At 42.2% G+C, this 20,376-nt stretch overlaps 3 protein-coding genes across 4 annotated transcripts; 2 read left to right on the top strand and 1 right to left on the bottom strand.

The window, feature by feature from the left end:
- The first annotated feature begins 1,063 nt into the window (after window positions 1–1,063).
- On the top strand, window positions 1,064–6,926 carry LOC124205428 (mediator of RNA polymerase II transcription subunit 14-like). Its single transcript, XM_046602874.1, has 10 exons — window positions 1,064–1,790; window positions 1,860–2,696; window positions 2,763–3,026; window positions 3,091–3,207; window positions 3,273–4,400; window positions 4,459–4,728; window positions 4,794–5,346; window positions 5,410–5,569; window positions 5,649–6,047; window positions 6,126–6,926. The coding sequence occupies exons 1-10, from the start codon at window positions 1,248–1,250 to the stop codon at window positions 6,739–6,741; spliced, it is 4,887 nt and encodes a 1,628-aa protein (XP_046458830.1). The 5' UTR covers window positions 1,064–1,247; the 3' UTR covers window positions 6,742–6,926.
- Window positions 6,927–7,151: 225 nt separating this feature from the next.
- LOC124205431 (lipase lipl-1-like) lies at window positions 7,152–10,032 on the top strand. The gene is made up of 10 exons (XM_046602877.1): window positions 7,152–7,254; window positions 7,323–8,048; window positions 8,148–8,358; window positions 8,428–8,454; window positions 8,520–8,607; window positions 8,683–8,926; window positions 9,201–9,356; window positions 9,426–9,510; window positions 9,577–9,722; window positions 9,829–10,032. Exons 2-10 carry the CDS (start codon window positions 7,863–7,865, stop codon window positions 9,976–9,978), a joined length of 1,293 nt encoding a protein of 430 aa, XP_046458833.1. The 5' UTR covers window positions 7,152–7,254; window positions 7,323–7,862; the 3' UTR covers window positions 9,979–10,032.
- Window positions 10,033–10,045: 13 nt separating this feature from the next.
- On the bottom strand, window positions 10,046–19,643 carry LOC124205429 (prolyl endopeptidase FAP-like). 2 transcript variants are annotated; one of them, XM_046602875.1, is made up of 17 exons: window positions 19,221–19,643; window positions 14,588–14,666; window positions 14,448–14,507; window positions 13,708–13,877; window positions 13,544–13,618; window positions 13,431–13,483; window positions 13,121–13,335; window positions 12,877–13,037; window positions 12,702–12,799; window positions 12,514–12,637; window positions 12,210–12,448; window positions 11,562–12,137; window positions 11,433–11,484; window positions 11,221–11,363; window positions 10,993–11,153; window positions 10,718–10,929; window positions 10,046–10,655 (listed from the first exon to the last, which is right to left on the bottom strand). In XM_046602875.1, exons 1-17 carry the CDS (start codon window positions 19,290–19,292, stop codon window positions 10,521–10,523), a joined length of 2,625 nt encoding a protein of 874 aa, XP_046458831.1. In that variant the 5' UTR covers window positions 19,293–19,643; the 3' UTR covers window positions 10,046–10,520. The 2 variants fall into 2 exon arrangements, with proteins under 2 accessions (XP_046458831.1, XP_046458832.1); XM_046602876.1 differs by lacking the exon at window positions 19,221–19,643 and adding an exon at window positions 15,544–16,390.
- Window positions 19,644–20,376: the final 733 nt, after the last annotated feature.

Raw genomic sequence — 20,376 nt, 5'->3', positions numbered from 1 at the left:
TGACTATCGAGGGGAATTAAATCTTAAAAGATTGCCTGATAACTAAGGAATGTAGTTATCTAATTAAGAATAGCAACTGAAGACGACTGAAATGGGAAAATTAAAAACTAAAACTAAAACGGGCGAAACTCCATAAGCCGCCATGCAAGACATTTTACTTTTACGTGCCCAATCGATTTTTCACAATTTCAGCGAACTGGCAACTTCGGACGTTAGACTACTCTATTGACCATAGCTTTGGTTTCTTTTTAGCATGGCCTACTATAGTCACGGCCCATCATCGTACGCTTCTGTGTGGGACCAATTTTGGGTTCCCTGCCCCTTTCCTGTTGCCATAGTACATAGCCAGAGGGTCGTAAGTATCGGTTTTTGTTCCACGTTTCCGCAGATTCTGTGTCTGGCTTGCATAGTGCTATGGTCAGAGTCGATTGAAAGCAAGCGATTGACAGTCTAGTGGTTAAAGCGGTAGATCCCCACTAGAGTGGTATTAGGTTCAAATCTATGCAAGTAATAATCAATTTTTCATTATTTTTCCTTGTTTTTTCTTTATTTTTAAAGCGAATTAGATGGAATGCCTAGATTGTGTAAAAAATGCGAGTTTTTTCACATTATTTTCAACAAAATCTGAATTTGCTTTTTTTTCTAAGTCCTTGCCAAAGAAAACAAATTCAGATTTTGTTTTAAAAAATGTGAAAAAAACTCGCATTTTTTACACAATCTAGGCATTCCATCTAATTTGCTTTAAAAATATAGAAAAAACAAGGAAAAATTATGAAAATTGATTATGACTTGCATAAATTTGAACCTAACACTTCTCTGGTGGGAATCCACAGCTATAACAACTAGACTAACAATCGTTTGCTTTCGATCGACTCTGACCATAGCACTATGCAAGCCAGACACAGAATCTGCGGAAACGTGGAACAAAAACCGATACTTACGACCCTCTGGCTATGTACTATGGCAACAGGAAAGGGGCAGGGAACCCAAAATTGGTCCCACACAGAAGCGTACGATGATGGGCCGTGACTATAGTAGGCCATGCTTTTTAGAAAGTCTCCCGCCATCCGGCAGATGGCTGTCGCGCGAGTGTGTACCAAACGGCTGCTGTCATGGCGGTCGAATAGTTGACGAAATCGCGCGGCTCGTTGGGTATCACTTGTTTTTATTATCACCCAATTAAACACGCCATATAGTTTACCGTCGATGGGAACGTTTTTTTTTAAATCGTGAACTAGTTTCATAACATGGCACCCATACCTTCGCCTCTGGAAGGTCATCAAATGGCCGGGATGATGGTTCCTGCCGGCCAAGGTGGTGGTGGAGGAGGACCTGGCGGATCCATCTCGTTGACCGTGTTGATAGACTTTATTATCCAAAGGACTTACCATGAACTCTCTGTGCTCGCCGAATTGCTTCCCAGGAAAACTGACATGGAAAGGAAAATTGAAATCTACCAGTTTGCTTCTCGGACAAGACAGTTATTCGTCAGGCTACTGGCTCTCGTCAAATGGGCAGCCAGTGTGTCTAAAGTTGACAAATCAGCAAACATCATGGCTTTTCTTGATAAGCAGTCTATGATCTTCATTGAGACTGCTGATGCACTATCAAGAATGGCCAGAGAAACACTTGTCCATGCCAGGCTACCCAACTTCCACTTGCCAGCAGCTGTTGAGGTGCTGACTCTTGGGACTTACTCTCGCCTGCCACTAGTAATTCGTGACAAAATCATCCCACCAGATCCAATAACAGCAGTAGAGAAGAAAAACACTCTATCAAGACTCAGTCAGGTATGTAAATCCAGAACGTAAAAATTTATTTGCTGTATTAGCCTACTTAATGTTTTTGTTTTTTATCAGGTGATTGAATATCGACTTGCCACCACGACTTTGCCGACCCAAATGCGCAAAAACAAGATTGAGAATGGTCGTGTCAAATTTACGGTGGACCACGAATTCGAGGCTACTCTGACTCTCATGGGTGATGGGCCTAATGTTCCCTGGAGCTTGCTAGACATCAACATCCTGGTGGAAGACAAGGAAACGGGAGATGGGAAAAGTCTTGTGCATCAATTTCAAGTTCAATTTATCCACGAACTTCTCCAGTCTCGCCTCAGGGACTGCGACAATCCCCTGCTCGAACTGTACACAGTTTTACACACATTTAGCCAGTCTCTTCAGTTGGAGGTGCTCCATTCCCAAACGAAACGACTGTGCCAGGAGCGCCTGGGCGAATTGATTCGCGTCGAGGAATACGTGACAGGGCGTAGCCTGACCATTTCTTATTGGAAGGATCTCGCAAGTCGCGAGTTAAAGTCGGATTTGGGTTACAGGGTGACAGCCCAAGTATGCACTTCGCATTCGGGTGGCTCGGAAGTGATTGGCAAACCTCTGCAGATCCTCCATAATCCACCGCTGTCAACCAAGGACTCTGAAATGGCCGAACAGTCGATCCGTTCCGATCACCTCTCACTGGAAAAGCTTTTAACTCACACCATTTATATGAGAACACGTACTCGCCTTTCCGAGCTCAAAGTGGAGTTGCAACCCAAATTGGGACATCAGCAGACAGACTGCGTTGTTCAGGGATCACCTCCAGTCCTCCATCTTCCTATTCTATCGCCTTGCCTTCGGTCCGAGCAGCTACTCATCACTGTCGATACACGCACTGGCAGCCTACAAGCTCACATCCCCCAGGTAATAAATTTCTAAATCATCTGCATTTTCTAAATTTTATTGTAAGGAAATTGTTTTTTCTCACAGGACGATCCACCAGCACCGCTCATGAATGAATTACAAAACACATTAAATGGAGACAAGAGTCGCTTTGAAGCAGCCATTGGAGAACTTCGATTCTGGATCACTCAGCGTCGCTGTCAGAAAACCCTCCAACATTTGCCCGTCTCTGTCTACGACAAATTGCCAATCATGTTTGCGGCCGACAGTCCAATGACCCGCTTGAGCAAGCACAAATTCTTTCTTCGACTTCACAAACATCCCAACTCATGGATCGTAGTTGAATTTAAGGTATATTCATTATTCAATTGAAATTCACATGTTTGAAATCTAACTAAACTTGGTCGATATTCAGGAAAAAGCGAAAGACATTGATTATGTCTGTCATTTGGTAATCGTCAAGCCTGTACCTATTGAAGAGAGTATGCCTACAGATGAGACTCCTATTGACTTACCAAAGATGTACTACAAGGTTTGTGAAAAATTAATTTAATTAAAAAAATTATTCTTCATTAATTTGTGATTTCAATTGTCTAGGTGATGGAAGTGAATGAGTTAGACATGTTTTTGCTGACTCACGGCCCTTGCACAGCTATTGAGACCCAGGAAGTTGCCGTAACCAACAAACGTAAGAGAGAAGGTGGTGCTCTAGAAGTAGCCCGTGATTCGACTCCCGGACCTTGCAAACGCAGCAAACACCCGGCGTACTTGTTGCCGGATCTTTCGCACGTGGTGGCTCTGTGTGACGAGCGAATCCCCTTCGCTTCTCTTGCCAGTCAGCTGACTAAACGAGACATCCTTCACCAGGGATTGACAGTTGAAGCACTAGGAGCCGGGCTATCTCTCAAGCTGGTTAGTCTGCCTCCAGTAGAAGGTGTAAGCCGTGAAGCATTTAACGACCTGAACCGTCGCATGTTGACGGCCACAATTCGGATGCAAGTCAAAGGATCGCGTGCCTGGATGCTGGAATTTCTCTTCCACGGTTCGCCACTCGGCTCGGTTTCACCCACCGAACAAGGATCACGATTTCCCGTTTACCTGTCCTACGACGTTACAACGGCTGAAGATGCTGGTCGAACTGTGGATGCCATCCTGCAGGACTGGGCTCACATTGCCAACTTGTACGCCTCCGTCCTGAGCTTAGCCAGCGTGATGCAAACAAGAGAAGAGAGACAACATTTTAGCGTCAAGAGCTACAACTTTAAGAAGCTCGTTCTGGGTTATGGTCCAGCTCGTATGGCCACGGCTGCCGTCACTTGGAAATCCCACGAACGTCGGTTCCATTTGGGACTGGGTTGTTCCGGCCAGTTGGGCTCCAATCCTCACAGCCCACTTCGGGAGCAATTGGAATTTTTCCTCAATAAGGAACGCAGTTGCGGTTACTTGGCCCGCGTTCTTCACGAGACGTACGAACCACTTGCATCCATTGCCAAACTTCCCTCAACTCTACAAGTGGGTCTCCTATCGACCAAGCCTCCTATTCCCGTTCAGACGTTCACTGTCATGGCTCATTCGCCAACACATATTCGATTGGCGTATTGCAACCTCTACTGTCTAGACATTCACCTTCAGTCGGACGGACAGGTTTCAATCCGAGATGGAGCCTTTAGCGTTTTTGACAAGAGTAAAGTCATCGAAGAATTTGGCCCAACTCAGGGTCTCAAGGTAAATCAATTTATACCCGAAATCAGTTCAATCGGTTTATTTAATTTTAATTTCGTAGGCTTTCCTCTCCAAATATGTTGACGAAGCGGCGTTGTCACGAAGACGGTCTCAATCTGAAGACGACCATCCACCTTCGCCCATCATGGAACATACCAATGAACCGTCACATTTTCTTGGACATTCGAGGTCTTCCGGAGCAGCCGGAGCTTCGCCTGCGGGTCAGCAACGAGGAGATCTTGCTGGACTTCGATTCCAGACTCCGTTGACTCCTTCGGGAACCAGCAATCCGCACACTCCGGCCAGCCCTCACATGGGCAATATCACGCAGGTAAGAATCTAATTAGACATGTATGTTTTATCAATTGATTTTAACCTTATGCGTTTATGTTGCAGCAACAAGTTCAGTCACAAGGACAGCATGGATTTGGTTCTAGTCCAGCTACGTCTTCTTTTTCTTTGGCTTCACCACCCTCTATTCCACCTTCCGGTGGAGTCAATCCATCACCTTCAATGCTGCCTCATCCGTCACCCGTGGGCCCCGGAAGTGCCTTCGGCATTGCCAGCTCTCCACTTCCCAATCCGCTTCACGCTCCCAGTCCAGCCGGTATGCTGCCCACTCCTTCACCTAATCCAGCCGGCATGGGTGGTGGTTGTCATAATATCGAAAGCAGCCCATTCCCACCGCAAAGTTTAGCTTCGCCAGCTCCTAATAATTGGCCCGGATCGCCTGGAATGCCGCGCCCTTCACCCGCCCGACCGGGAGGCCCTCCGTCTGCAGCTGCCAGTCATCATAGCCCCCATGGAGGACCGTCCGGCTCTGCTGGCGGTGGTTTTGGTGGCTCATTCGTTTCTCGTGTCCTACCGCAACGCTCCTGGGCTGGAGCTGTCCCGACAATCTTGACTCACGAAGCTTTTGACGTCCTGTGTACTCCAAGTACTCTCCCAGGTATTTCAATTGAATGAAAGACGAAACGATTTTTTACTAATCGACACATTTTTGTTGCCGCAGGTGAAATGGATGAGACTTTCTCTGCTGGAAGTATGATGGCGCCACTTGAACGCTTTCTGGGTTGCATCTCCATGAGAAGAAGTTTACAACGTATCATTCAAGATTCACAAGATTGCCCGTCCGCGCTACCCATTACCGAGCCCGGAGTCATTGCTTTCCGGTACTTTCATTTTATTATCCTGTTGTTTTTTAGGGAATTTTATTTTCACGCAACCCTTTTGTTTTATTATCGCGTCCAGGTGTGAATCACTACATGGCCGCGTAACAGTCAACCCCATGCACATGCAAAGCTTGATACTGAAGCTGAGCCCCAGTGGGCCCGAGTACCGCGAGCAGTGGGCGCTCGAGGAACTGCAGGTGCTTGAACGCTTCTTTGAAGTCCGTGTCATGGCCATCCCGTTCAAGCCGATGGCGATCCACGCTTTTTGTCGCCTGCTGAACGCATCTCATCACATCCTCCGCGATCTGGTTCAACTGATGAAGCTTGAACTTATGCCCAACGCTTTCGGCCAGCAGACCTTCAAATGGAGTGTTCAATTTTGCCTGACTGTCCCTCCTTCAGCCCCTTCCATCGTGCCGGTTGGTGCCTCCTCTGTTTTGACAGCTCGTAACAAAATGCTCTTTTTCCTCTACATCAGGTAAGCTGAAGAGGCGGATTAACTAATTGAATGAGAATTGTGTGATTGATCTGTCTTGTTTTTTCTTTGTAAATTTAGACGCCTTGGGATGTTGCCAGAAGCTGAAGGGGCTTCATTAGTGCTGCCTCTTGTCTACGACTCCATCAATAACGTCACGCAATTAGCAGAGCGTCGTGACCCGGCTGCTGGTAACATGGGAGGGTTAGGCCCTGTGACCAACACCGCAAGCGTGATGCTCAAACGGTTTGGCGAATGCAGTCACATGATGGGCCTGCAACCGGGCGAGTGTTCCATCTACTTAGCTGTTCGATATCTCCTTGCCAATTTGACACTGCCCAACGAGCCTCCCGCTATGGCTGTAGGCGCCGGAAACCCTGTCGAGCTCCAGCAGCAGCAGCAACAACAACCCAATCAAATGGTGCCAATGGGTTTGGGAAGCGGTCCTGGAATGGCCAACATGGGTCCCGGAACGCCAATCAATCCGATGCAGATGCAAGCCGGTCCCATGTCGATGGGTGGAGGGCTACCGCAACAAGTTCAAACTCAGGGTCAAGTCAGTATGCCAATCCACAGTCCTTATGGCCAGGCACCGATGAGCGCCAACCCAATGACACCCGTCATGGGAATGCCTATTAACAACACCATCGGCCCTGCAATGGGTCAAGGTGGACCCGGCAACATGCAGATGCAGTGATCCCTTTCTCCCCAATTTATTTTTTTCACGTTAATTCAATGTTACAAATGGAAAAAAAAAGGATATTTCAAATCCTTAGTTTTGAAAAAAATTTCTTCTTCTTGGAGTATCAAAAGAACCGTGGACGGAAAATCATCCAAACAAATTTGTTTATATGATTGTAATACACATGTGCCCAAATTGAAGAAAAAAAAATTCCCTGCTGGGTCAATGTGAATGTCTTGTCAAAATCATATGGGTTTCACAGTCTAGTAGTTGCGCTCTCAAACCAGACGATAACCTGAATTCCGATTGTCTTTTCCGCCCGTCAGTCTCATCGAAGCCCCCGAGTTTCTATTGGGTGTGTGTGGTTTTAGTAGCCTTAGATGGCGTCGTGAGCGCTTTGGAATTTCTTCGCGGTCTGCTGTCTTGCTGCTGCTGTCGCTTCCTGTGACACAGTTGAATGCCCCACATAAATTGGTGGTAGCCGAAAAGGCCAATGACATTTGCGTCGGACGATTGTCAATCAAAAACGTAAGTCACTTTTCTTTTATTTTGAAAAAATAAAACAACAGGAAATTAATTTGAATTATTTTTTCTAGGTAACTAATTGGTGATGAATGGATGACCTTCGATGTCTACCTAAAGACTTTCATCCCATAAAGGTTAGTGAATCAAAGCAAGAAAAGAAAGGAGGAAAACACTTTTCGTCGGGGGAGTTTTCGATGACCTGACTCAATATACCCTCTACAGCCTTGGGGGGGTTTTTTGTTTCCCATTGAACACGAAATTAAAAAAAAAGGGAAATATATTCCGGCGGTGATACCTAAACACCATATAGATGACGCGCTTTCTCTTTCTCGTAGAAAAAGCGCAGCAGGGCTCAGTCAAGGTCTTTGACCGTATTCAAAGGCGCATGAAGTAAGAAAGAAAATTTGAAATAACAGATGGAGGAGGACGGGAAAGGAGGAGGAGGAGCGTAGAGGTGGAGATATAGGCAACAGGTAACTTGGGTGCGCTCTTCAGTCTGTTTCTTGCAGGTGTTGTGTGTTGTCTACCGTGTCTGTGCCGCGCTTTTCTCGGTGCGAGCCAAAAATTCCACCACTTTCGGACCCCGGTATCATTTTTTAGCTACCATCATCATGGCGACTGTAATTCTGGTTGCCAATGCTGTGGTCACCGTGTTGCTAGCATGGATGACGCTCAACCATTTTCAATTGGTGGAATACGATCCGATGGACATCGCAGTCAACCAATTTCAAAGGCTCGTTTTCTATTCGCAGCTGGACGGTAGCGTGAGAGCGCCACCCGAGACTTTTATGACAGTTGTAAGCAAAACTACCGTTATATTTCTATATTAGAATATGGCTGTTGTGTTTATTTATAACTCAAATATTTTGTTAAAAAATATTCGAATTCATTTCTAGCCGGAAATTATTCAAAGTCGAGGTTATCCGGTAGAAATTCATCACGTGACTACGGAAGACGGTTACATCCTTGAGCTGCATCGGATCCCTGGATCAGTCAACGAGCCCGTCAACACGGAAAGCACACATAAAAAGAAGCCCGTCTTTCTACAGCATGGCATCTTCGCGACTGACTTTGTGTGGGCTGTCGGACCGTCCAACGGCTCTCTAGGTATTCGATTAATGTCAGTCGGTTGAATTGATTTGACGTTTTAACAAAATATTTTGCAAATTTGTTCAGCTTACATCTTGGCGGATCACGGCTACGGTAGTTCTTTTGATTGATCAGCATATTTTTCACTTTTATAAATTCTTTTGAATTTAAATTTTTAGATGTGTGGATGGGAAATTCAAGAGGCAACACGTACTCTAGGAAACATAAAATTTTGGATCCTGATTCTGAAAAATACTGGGATTTCACGTAAGTTTGACTGTTACGTAAATTTGACTGTTATGTAACTTTTATTTGGTATTAAAATTTTTATCCATTTTATAGATGGGAAGAACTTGGCCAATATGATCTCCCGAATTCGATTGATTACGTCCTGAAAGTAACTGGCCAACAAAAAGTGTCGTACGTCGGTTACTCGCTCGGTTGCGCCATTTTCTACGTTGGCGCTAACCTCAGACCGGAACTAAACGACAAGATTGAAGTGATGATTGGATTAGCTCCAACATCCACTGTCCAAGTTTTGGACAACGCTTTTAAACTTGTCGCACCGTTGAGTAATCCACTTAAAGTAAATTTACGTACATGAATTTTTTGTTTTAAGGAAAATTGAAACGCATATAATTCGTGCTCAATTCATGGTGAAAGTGTGTACGATAACCGGTGTTGGTCTTAAAGCAAAGCTTTTCCATTTGGATTGATGCTGTTTTGGAGAATAGAGCCATCACCTCAGGACTGCTCTTCCACAGTGATAAATAGAGCAGTTTTGAAAGAGATACTTTCACCTATGATTGCACATATCATTCCATCGGCAAAAGTTTATATTTGAGTTTCTTTTTTTCCAGTATGTGATGCAGTGGACTAAAACCGGATTATTCCTTCCCAGCGACGGACTATCAAGTCGCTTTCTACGGTTCGTGTGCAATTCCAGTCAAATTGGAAGCGCCACTTGTCAAACTATAAACTTTTATGTTTTTGGGTATTCGGAAACAACCGATTTGGTATGATTTCTCTTTCATTCTCAAATTAATGTATCGATGCTTGAGCTGCATAATGTTCACGTTTTTTAGTCTTTGGTCCATGTATTAGTCGGGCATTACCCCGCCGGAGGATCTCCAAAGACAATGTTACAGTTCTTCGACAATTACAACTCGGGTATTTTCTAATAATTCTGATGAAATTCGTGTTGACATTAATTATGTTTTGGTGTTATTATTTTAGGCGGAAATTTTACGCGTTTTGACTACGGCGAAAGTGGTAACTTGGAACGCTATGGAACAGCCGAAGCTCCCAAATACCAGATGGAACTAGTCACTGCTCCTACCTATCTGCTGTGGTCGAAAACGGATCCGGTTTCAACCCCTCGGGTATTTTATTTACAAATGAGTCGGCGTCTTTCTATTAGTGCTCACTAATAGACTGCCGCCCGCATTTACATGCTTAATATATTTACGAAACATTTTTTTTATCTAGGATATCGAATGGTTGGCAATGCGATTAGGGAATTTGAAAGGGTCCGTCGAGGTGAACGCTCCGGTCTTTAGTCACGGCGATTTTTTCATGTCCACTCAAGCCTCAAAATTGGTGTACGAGCCACTACTTAAGATGCTCCCTCCTCCTTGAACAAATAATTGTACATGACAAATAATAATAAAAAAAATACCGTTCTAAAATGAACAAATTCAATGGGTTTAAAGTTTGAACGTATAATTCCACAGAGTTTGTACCAAGAGTCCTTGGGGGGCATTATATGCAAGGGTATAATCAGAATTATAAGGTAAAACCAATAACAATGTAATAAATACAAACGAAATAGATATACACGTATATACTGTTATCGGCGAAATGTTTTCTTGTCTAGGGATAACGTGATTATTAGATTTGTCAAAACAAATTTCAAACTAAAATATTTGGTATCGAGAGCTTTTATGAATAGTTTTGTGCGTCGTCAATTATATTTAGGCTATTTGGTTAATTGTCATGTCTTGATGGAGTGTTAAAAAAGGATCACTTAATTGTGACGTCGTGAGATCAAGAATAAGTTATGGAAGAATAATATAGTGCAATTGTAAGTTCAATTAAAAGTAATTATAGAATGACTAGTATTGATGATGTACTATCAAGAGTATTTTTTTTTTAAATCTTTCTTTCAAGATAGTCGAATGTTAATCTCCCTTGTGGAGTGTGTTATCTAGTTCAGGCATTTCTCTTCCGTCGTAGCAGCCGTTCAAAAATATGTCTATGCTCTCGTACATCTGGGCGTTACGCAACATCATCTGGTAGTTGGCATCCGGATACAACTATGAGGAAAAATAAGGAATTCGTAATGAGGTTTTAACGGGAGTTCATTCGAGAAAATTACCTGTTGCTGAAATGAAAACCGTTTCTCGATCAAACTCTTGGCGATCAGCATCGAATGAGTTACGTGGTACTTTTCCTCCAAAGTTCCGTGCAAAAGGAAGACTTTTTTAGCGTGTAAATTCTTGGTGCAGGTAGTCAAATCAGCTTCGAAATAGTGGCGCTGTCCTTCGCGTTCACTGAGAAGGCCGAGGTAACGTTCGGCGTAAGGAGCGGCTAGCAATTAATTAAATAATTACAAAATTATTTTAACTTGGAATTGATTTTAGCGCAAATTACTTAGTGTCTTCCAGGACGAAACGGGTGATATTGCAATCCCGCAGCCAAAAACTGCCCCTGGGTCGTTGGCCAGAGTATAAAGAGAAAGGAATCCACCATAGTGAGAGCCAATTAATGCGGTTTTAATCGGACTGATGAACGCAAATGTTTCTTGCAATATTCTGTCAACCGCAAAATAGAAATCACGATTAAATGTTATCCTATACGAACGTGTTAGATGGAACATACTTTGTTGTTTGAATTAAATCTACCGCCTCCAAAACCCCGGGCTGCCGGTAAATGGAATTCCGGAGCAGATGACCACTTCCTTGCGATCCGTGCAAGTCAATTTTCGCTACGATCACGTCCCGGCCTGAAGCCATGTAAGTTGCCTGAACCGAAAAATGATTTTCTTTAGAATTATTTAAAAAAAATTGCTGATCCTTCAAAATGCCATTTACCCAGTCCATTTTCCATTCATCTGTGACACTGACCGTTGCCGGTTCGTCGGTTCTGTCAGCGGAACAACCAGTCATGAATAAAACATTTTCAGATCCAAAAATATAGAACGAAATCGGATAATTTCTTACGTCCAAACCAGTAATGGGTAAACTGTCGATTCTTCCTCTTTTAAGCCGGGTGGTAAATAAAGTTCAACGGCCACATAATCAGGTTGACTCCTCTTCCAAGGAGTGTTGTCGACGAGCAACGGGACTTTGAGTTGTATCTTTCTGGGGAATGCTTTGTCCATCGAATCCAACTGCAACTGTCGATTGACTTGAATCAATTTGACCAATTTGTTGGTCGGCAGCGATCGAACTTCAACATAGGGTATAGTAGGTCCTAGGCATTCGTGCACGTAGTACTCGAGGCTCGGACTCAGTATGGCGTTGGAATAACGGCACGTAGAGTTCGAGTGGTACTGGTTCGGATGCGAACTCGTGAAATTCAAAGGAGTCGAATTTTTCGCTTGAGATTTGGACGAAGAAGAAGAAGAACCGGAAGTAGAGGAAGTAACTGAATGTGAGGACTGCTCGGCCAGATGACGAGCCTGGACAGAGCACGTCAGACACTCGACGGTGTTCTGATCGGCTTTTTGGCCGTTGATTTCAACCCTGTAGACTTGTCTTTTCGATCGGCCACCTTCGGCTGAAGCCGAGTAATACCTATTGAATGAAATGGGATGAAAATAGATACAAGAAAAGTACAGATGTGCTTTGTCTCTCTATCGCACTCACACAAGGTTTCGCCCATTGTTCGTATCCCATCCGAGCAGGTGATGGATTTCTGATTTGTATTGGGTGACAGGCCACGAATGTCTCTTGACGGCGTCAACCATAATGATGTTGGTGAAATAATCTTGCGTGTGGTCTATTTGAACTGGCGCCAAGTGAAGGAAGGAGTTTCCGTTGGGATGGAAAAGCATATCAGCACCCACATCAAGCCATCCTTCCAAACCACTTTCAATGGTAGATACCTATATCGATCGATTTTTCTCTAAGCCTCCTTTAACTTAAAAAATGAATTTTTAAAAAATATTACCGTTTGACAATGCCACGGTCCGGCATCGCAAAAAGAAATCAGAGAAACGTTCTGCGAGCGTAAAGTCCAAATGGCGCATATTCTTTGGTCGTTAACCCATTTGACCATTGTTAGATAATACTCCCTATAAAAATGGAAAATAAATTTAATCATCTGGCAGTTTAAAATTAAAATTAATTCAAAATTACTGGTCTCTTATGCTTAATGGCGGCCGCAATTCTTTGACGATATCTTTTTCCATCAAATCAACAACGCGCAAACTGACTCTGGGGATCGGTGACGAAGGCTATGCAATAGAACAATTAAATATTTAAAAAGTGATTTTCAAAAGTGAATATTTTTAAAATAGGATTTTGAACTTACCGTTGGATAGCGTATGAGAACTTGCTCAGTGTACAATTCAAAAGAATCAGGTTCGCTGTAAATCGAAAGTTTGATCTCCGGTATGGCGGTGTCATTGAATGCGATGTATGACAGGCGATCACCGGTCTCAGAGAACCACATTGCTGGTTGCTTTGCCATTGCTAAAAGAAACCAATATAGCCTTTGAGTGATATTCCATCAAAAAGTATTTAACTCTCTATAAGAGTATATATGTGGTATTAACCTCTATAGGTCCAGTCTGGCACCCCATTAGAAATGCTATTAAAAGATCCATCTGAAGTTATTCTCTCGGTTTGATCAATAGTAATATCCGGAATGTAATAAATGTCATTCTGGTGGCAGTACACAAGTGCGCCATTACGGGGGGAGGGACTCCACATGACGGCCTGAATCGGCACACGTTCATCCGGAGAGGCGGAGGGTATGGGGTAAACGATTCTGTTGGTGTTAAGAAAGTGTGGCGTTAAATTATTGCTCAATATCACCACCACGCGATGTAATTAACGTCGCCAGCCCAAAAGTCTAATCATTACCCTGTGGAAAGGTCGTAAACTTTCGCCTCAAATTCCTCGATGCTTCCGGGTCTCTACGATAAGAGTAAGATTATATTCATTTAAATCTTACTCGGTTAACTTGATCAACCAACCTTTCTGTAATCAGTTGTGAGAAGGAGAAATCGATTGTCTGGCGATAAAGAATATGTTGATCCTGGTGGCACCGGCTGTTGATGGTAAAATTGAGCAATAAAACAAGAACAAATATATTTGATCCATTAATTCTAAAAGTTAATAGCAATTTTGTTTGACTCACAATAGACTCGTTGTACAAGAGTGGCTGAAGAGTCCCACTAGGAGCATCCAATATTTGCAGGTTATCATTTCCGTCGGTAATCAAGAGTTGGTTGTTTTTCAACCAGGACCCGTTGAATTTCAGCGGTTGGAATTTATCGCCCAGCACATCCTCCAAAGAGAATCTCGAGCCTGAAATTAATTAGAGAAAATTAATCCTTTCTAATAAATTTATGGCGCTGTATGTATATTGCAATAGAATTTCGGTATAATAATGAAACCGCTAATTAATTAGAAATTCTGTCATCGGCAACCACGATTAATTGCGGCAAACAACTAATCCTCAATCATTGCAGCTGTCGGCGTCCTTTGGCAAGAAGTTGACATTGGCACCGCTCCAATGTCTCACATCCGGTGTTAACCTCATCTTCTCCCATTCAAGGATCAAGTACATTGTTCGAGCATTGTTCTCATTTAGTGCATCTTAACTACTCTGAACTAATGTATGCCAGCGCATATCAACGAAGATATGCCAGCAGACATTGGTGAAGGCAACAAAACTTAAAAGCTATATAACGGACTATATATAGGAAACCAAAATTGTACGCAATGCGCACAACTTTGATCAAAAGGGATTTTATTGCATTTGCTATTGAGATTCATGTGAAATTCAAATCGGGGCTCTTTTGTCGGTTATAAAGGAAGAAACGGAATATATATCTATATGGACGCGCTTTATGCATATGGAAATTCTAATCTTACCTTTTACACGAGGTCCGTCATCTACAGGAGTCATGACAATCACGGAAGCCAAAATGCAACCTGGAGTGTATCACGGATAAAAACGATTTTTTTTAAATTTAATCTTCAACACCAATTCGTGTGGAATTTTGTTCACGTACCGAGAATAGCAAATATGACACAGATAGCAATAAGCATCCCTTTCCAGTTTTTCCGACTGGGAGCTGACGCCACCAATTCCTATTGAACGAGAAAAAAAAAATAATAACATCTATCACGACTTGATGTATGATTATTAAGCACTCACAAAAAAAAGGGTTTCCGCTTTTATTCTTTTTTCTTTTAGATAGTACTAATACAACTAGACACAGTCCACACAGTCGTATATCTTAGTTACAGCCGACATTTTTGTAATTAGAAAAGTGGGTGGGCGAATGTTGCGCGCTCACTTATTTGATCCTACCTATATTTCGTCTAACTTATTAATTAGTTTTAATTGAGAATATTCGGTCATAGAAATGTACGGAATAACTCTTTGAATACAATCGAATTTGGCTAAAAGTAATTTCACGAAATTGTATCATCCAATATAAAGCTATCGTTTTGCAGCATAACATAGTATCATTAGCGGCACGAAATACCAAGAGAGCCATGCATAGTATGCGATGTCATGGAACTATCGATTCCTCGTCCAGTCGTCCAATGTTTACGATATACGCGAAGAGCAGTGGCCCCGACGAGTCCGATTATAGTAACTCTGCTTACGTTACACGTCAATGCTTTTTGCTCGTGTTGTATATATTTGAGGCCAAAAGCTATGCCCTTCCGAAACAGGCAATTTTCTACTTTGGAATTCGAAGGAAATTATTCGAAGAAAATTTCAGTCCGAACAACGTTCATGTTTAACTTGTAGGAATAACACAATGACAATAATAATGCACAAAACCCATTTTCCCACACGTCTACTTTTTAGACGACTATATAGTACAGGTATTGCAATTGTAGTAAGATTTACTCTCATCACAATTTGCAATTTATTTCGAATATTTTTTAGCTTCTGATGGATCTTAGCAGACAAAAAAATAATAATATTGACGTGGGTAAAAGTGCTGTGTACCTCTTCAGCATAGAATTTTGCCTCTTCACCCATGGCAGCCATTTTGACAGAACGCTGAAAACTTTAGAAACACGATCCTGTCACTTAAAAATTTGGCCTCCGTTTCACGTGTGGTGGGGTGTTGCCAGGAACAACTTTTTATGCGAATTTCACACTACACAGAAAAGATGGAAGAAACTGGTAGCTCTCTTGGATCACCAGTCTTTTGTATAAGAACTCTAATACGACCGGTCGGAACTAAGGATCGATGGGATCCCCCTTTTCTCCCCCATCTCACAGCAATCGGATTCGTTTCCTTGTTGACGCAGCGTGTACAATTCGTCCCGCGTCATCTTAACCTGCCTTCCGATCTTGGCTTGGCGACGGTGATATTTTCAGTAGTAAATCCAGCAGCACAAATATATGGTGCGGGTGTGTGTGTGTGTACGCCACCGACGCAATGCTGTGCTTCTCGCCAAAGTAATACGCAGGGCGATGGGGTCCGTTTCTGACTGTGACGATTTCCCGATGGAAAGCTCGGACGTCACGCTCGAATGACAATCAATATACGCGCGTATTAGCTGCTGCTGGAGATGTGTCGGAGATTGAAAACAATGAGCTACTATTACGGATCGACCCGTCAGTTGAAATGGTGCGCACTAAGACACAACGTCATTAAAACACGAGAGCTGCTGAATGTGTGTGTGCTGTGTTATACAACTTGAATATTTGATTGAGTGAATGTGCATTTAAATAAAAGGTAAATGAAGCATAAAACTTGAGAATTCAAGTGCTCGAGAGCTACTAAACAAAGAAAAAAGAAGAAATTCGGCTTTTGAATACCAAGTGAAAGTTAAAAAAAAAGGCCACGTCGCATAGAAGGAAAAATGTTAGTCCTTTTATATACAACGAAGAAAAAATTTTCTTTTAAGATTTGACTAACGCTTGTGCAAATATGACAGCAGGCAACTTGTAGACAAATAAACTCACCCTGCTGCTGCGCAACATTTTTGCGCGGGCATTATATAAAAGTTTGTTTTCAAAAGATTTAGTATGTCCAAACAAAATTTATTACGGGCGGGCTTTTTCCCTTGAACGTCGTCACGTTATTAATCTGGCAAACTCTTTTTCCTGACGTGATGAAACATTCGAAAAAAAGAAGAACTTTTCAATCTACTTTAAAGTCAGAATTCATATTTCTACTCCGCATCAAGCGCATCATTCAATTCATTTTTGAAACGTTTGAATTTTATTCCAGTTACAGTTAACTTGACTTTCGAAAATGTCGACTTAAATAAGATCCTATATGCTCAGAAAATACGAAATTTGTGCAACATTGGTGGATTTGATCGTCTTCCTGTCGCTACAGTTTTTTCGATTATGTGGCTATGATTTGTGCATCACAAGAAAATGGGGAAAGAAAGTTTTCCGGGTTCCGGGTTCAGCTGGATGGGATGGAAGCGTGTAATAAAATCGCTGTCAAGTGGATGGTCTTGTGGGAATTGGCCCATGTTTAGCGATCAAATCTGGCCAAACCATCGAGCCCAGCCGTCCGTTTATAGAAAGCTTACATGATAGCGCGCTATTTGAAAATGTTTTTCTTCTTTCAGAATAGAAAAAAACAACAAGCTCTTCGCTTATAGTCTGTGCTGAGATAGAAACGTCTCTCTATACTGAGAGTGTTGTGTGTAGCCTAGGTAACATTATGACGTTTCTGACGGTTTCTGACTGTTCAAAAAAGAACGCCTGCTGGTGGTGGTGGTGCAAGATATAGCTAGTTTAAAAATAACTAAAAAATCCTATACTTTCGTTCATGTTCATGTATACGCGGAACGGCTTTGAGTTGCCGTTGAAAGGAATACAAAACTTTGACGATGCAATATAGACTACAGCAGCAGCTTTTGGGCGGAAAAATGGCGTCCTTTCATGAAAACAACATATATAGAGTCTGGGCTTTTTTCTCCTTTTTTTAAGTATTCCTATGTAATGGTTGTAGGCTGTTCTATACTTACTGCACCACTCTTATAGCATACACACTGAATGATGCGCAGTCGTCACTTTGTTCTTTGTAGTATAACGCCGAGCTGCTGATTCATGAATAGTGTATTCATGAGATCGTTAACCCGGATCTCCTGACTTGTTAGCTATCATTTATGTTTAAACAAGAGTAGGATATAGTGATATACATCTTTTAAGAAGAAAACGTACATATAATAGTATCTCGTCAGGATATGGAAGAGACAAAAGAAAATCCATATAACATTTTCGCCAGTGAATTTCATTGTTAATCTAACATTGAAAGATACGTACACTACACACAAGTCCAAAGATAAAGTCAGCCACTATTTATGTAAGTTATCAAGATTCAATTCTGCAATACTAGACAGTTGCTATATATACCTTTTGTTTCGCACATTGTTGGATGGTCTTCACACAATAGAATAGGGTATACTATTTCTATGTAGCCTACATTCGCCAAACAATACGGTACAAGCCCGTACCGTGTTCAACTGTATACTATACACGTCGCTCAATCAATTGACCGACTGAAAACTTATTGACGTCCATATAAGTGTACCTGAATACAATCGCGTGTAGTATAATGTTTAAGTCAACTATTCGTTATATATAGTTCTACATTTCCATATAAAACCAATCGATAAAACTTCTTCGCATAATGTTTAACGCAAACTGGACTTATTTGCTATGGAAGGTCTTACGACTTTGATGTACAGACACAGGTATAAGTTCTGGTCGTGTTTTGCGTTAGAATGTCTTGGCCAAACAAATTAACGTCAAATTAATTATTCTTAGTGCATCCACGTCCTTAGGGAAGTATAGCGGCGTATACATTTCCTTGCGCTCCCGAATAATCACGCTCGCGGAACCAACGCAATTTCTGCAAAAGAGTTTTTATTAACTTATTGAGTTACCCGTCACTTAATCAGCACAGTCTCAAGTTACATTGGATCCACACACAACACAGCACTATAGATGTTATAGTATATGTCTATAGTATATGTTTTTATACTGATTTGCAATTCCTCCCAAAAGAACCTTTTTTAATTATAAGGGCGATCAATAGTTAAGCTTTGTTTGGATTCCGATGAAAAGGGAAAGGGCGTGCCTGACGTTCCTCTTTTTTGAGGCTTTATATAGCTTAACTTTCTAGTGGAAACGGAAGAACATGATAGAGAGTGGTTCTTATACATGGCCAACGTTCGACGCGTTCTGGCACTCGTCCACATCCAAGACCCGCTGCTGCTGCTGCTATCGGGCCATGTTTCTTTTACTGTTGACTGACTCTGCTCTTGGTAGATTTTCATAAATAGACCACTTTTGCCGGAAGAATAAATCCGACTTACTTATTCGCCACGTCTAAATGAAAGGACCTTTCATCTATTGGCAGTCATAAAACGTTAGACATTAGAGATATCATATTCCAAACTGTAATTAATACAGCAGGAAATTGCCGTTAATTCGGTTTTCTTTGTCAAAGTTTTGTAGCGTGCATTAATTAGTTCCAGGTCGTCGTCAATTAAAATATTAGATCGAGCGCATTGCTTTAATCACGCCAAACTACAAACGCGTGATTCAATCAGTTGAAACAACTGACAGCGCAGCGCGCGCTGACAGCCATAAAATAGCGACAGATAAAACTTTGATGTGCAATAAATCATTTCAATTTCAAAACTTACGTAAAGTGCGTTTTTCTCCCTGTCAGTGCTGTCATCCCCTCCATGGGGTCCGCTGGAAAGTCCGGAGTTCATGTTTTTTTTTTTCTAGTCAATTTATTTCAAACTTAAAAAACAAACAACCGTCGCTTTTTGGTAACTTGACGGACGCCAGCAAACTGAGATAATTCACGTCAGCTAGTATGATCACAACTGAAAGAAATACTAGAGGCGACCGTCAATATATATGTGCCCTGTATGGCGATATAACGAGCCACTGTTGGAAGTTGCCGCCAGAAACCGCCCACTGGATAGGCCAACGTCGATAGGTCGGGAGTAACGGTGGACGACTGAACTTGGCTGGATTACAAGACCCAAAGATATCCTTCTTCTCCCCCACCTACAACTGCGCTAGCTCCTCGTCTCCCATCCACCACCAGTAGTCTTGTAATAAATGCAGACGCTGGTGCCAAATGTATCCTCGAAGAACATCGATTTTCCAAACCATAGCGCTAGATCGATTCTTTGCAGTTCTTCTATACCGAGAAGTGTCTACGACGCGCCAGACTTGGACTAATCATCATTCATAAGTGGAGGACAGCAAAGATGTAATGAGCACGGGCTATTATTATTACTGTCCAAATGGGACCCCCACAGAAGAGAAAATGAAACCACAAAGACGAACTGTTATTGCAAATAAAGCCAAGTAGATATACCGAATTATAATAAGCCAATAAATCAGGCAATCAGCCAGGCCTCGACCTCGTCAACATATATTCTGATTTATTCAAACCCTGTCTAGACTTGACAGGATGGTCACTAATATGATCTGCCTTATCGAAATAAATACATCAATTGTATCTAGTTTTGGATTTGAATACAATCTGCATTCAATAACATTTAGTGTATTTAAAAGTGAAATATGGCGTTCAGTACAAACTGATTGTTACGCAAATCAACGATGATAAACCAAATCATTTTACAATATCTGCTGGTAGTAGCTCTCAAACTGCACTGTCGACTCTATAAAACATTTATCTATCCAAAATTTTAAAAAACGCAACTAGCCTCTCTCATTCTACGCGGTAGGCAGTCATATGTTTTCCGGACATATCTCGAGTGGCATACGCCTGTGCCCTGTAGCCCATGCGCACTTATCCATTAATCTACATGAACTTGA

The sequence above is a fragment of the Daphnia pulex genome, chromosome 10 (assembly GCF_021134715.1).
Source record: "Daphnia pulex isolate KAP4 chromosome 10, ASM2113471v1".
Lineage (NCBI taxonomy): Eukaryota > Metazoa > Arthropoda > Branchiopoda > Diplostraca > Daphniidae > Daphnia > Daphnia pulex.
The sequence above is the reverse complement of the archived record's forward strand: the minus strand, read 5'-3'. Positions and strand labels throughout refer to the sequence as shown.

Excerpts from the sequence above, each read along its gene's own strand:
- LOC124205429 (XM_046602875.1), bottom strand. The coding sequence starts at position 19,292 with ATGAACTCCGGACTTTCCAGCGGACCCCATGGAGGGGATGACAGCACT. Across the intron at positions 14,508-14,587 it reads TGTCATATTTGCTATTCTCG|GTTGCATTTTGGCTTCCGTG; the intron begins GTACGTGAACAA and ends GATACACTCCAG. Across the intron at positions 12,138-12,209 it reads AACAATGGGCGAAACCTTGT|GTATTACTCGGCTTCAGCCG; the intron begins GTGAGTGCGATA and ends TTCATTCAATAG.
- LOC124205431 (XM_046602877.1), top strand. The coding sequence starts at position 7,863 with ATGGCGACTGTAATTCTGGTTGCCAATGCTGTGGTCACCGTGTTGCTA. Across the intron at positions 8,927-9,200 it reads CGTTGAGTAATCCACTTAAA|TATGTGATGCAGTGGACTAA; the intron begins GTAAATTTACGT and ends CTTTTTTTCCAG. Across the intron at positions 9,357-9,425 it reads ATTCGGAAACAACCGATTTG|TCTTTGGTCCATGTATTAGT; the intron begins GTATGATTTCTC and ends CACGTTTTTTAG.
- LOC124205428 (XM_046602874.1), top strand. The coding sequence starts at position 1,248 with ATGGCACCCATACCTTCGCCTCTGGAAGGTCATCAAATGGCCGGGATG. Across the intron at positions 2,697-2,762 it reads TACAAGCTCACATCCCCCAG|GACGATCCACCAGCACCGCT; the intron begins GTAATAAATTTC and ends TTTTTCTCACAG. Across the intron at positions 4,729-4,793 it reads ACATGGGCAATATCACGCAG|CAACAAGTTCAGTCACAAGG; the intron begins GTAAGAATCTAA and ends TTTATGTTGCAG.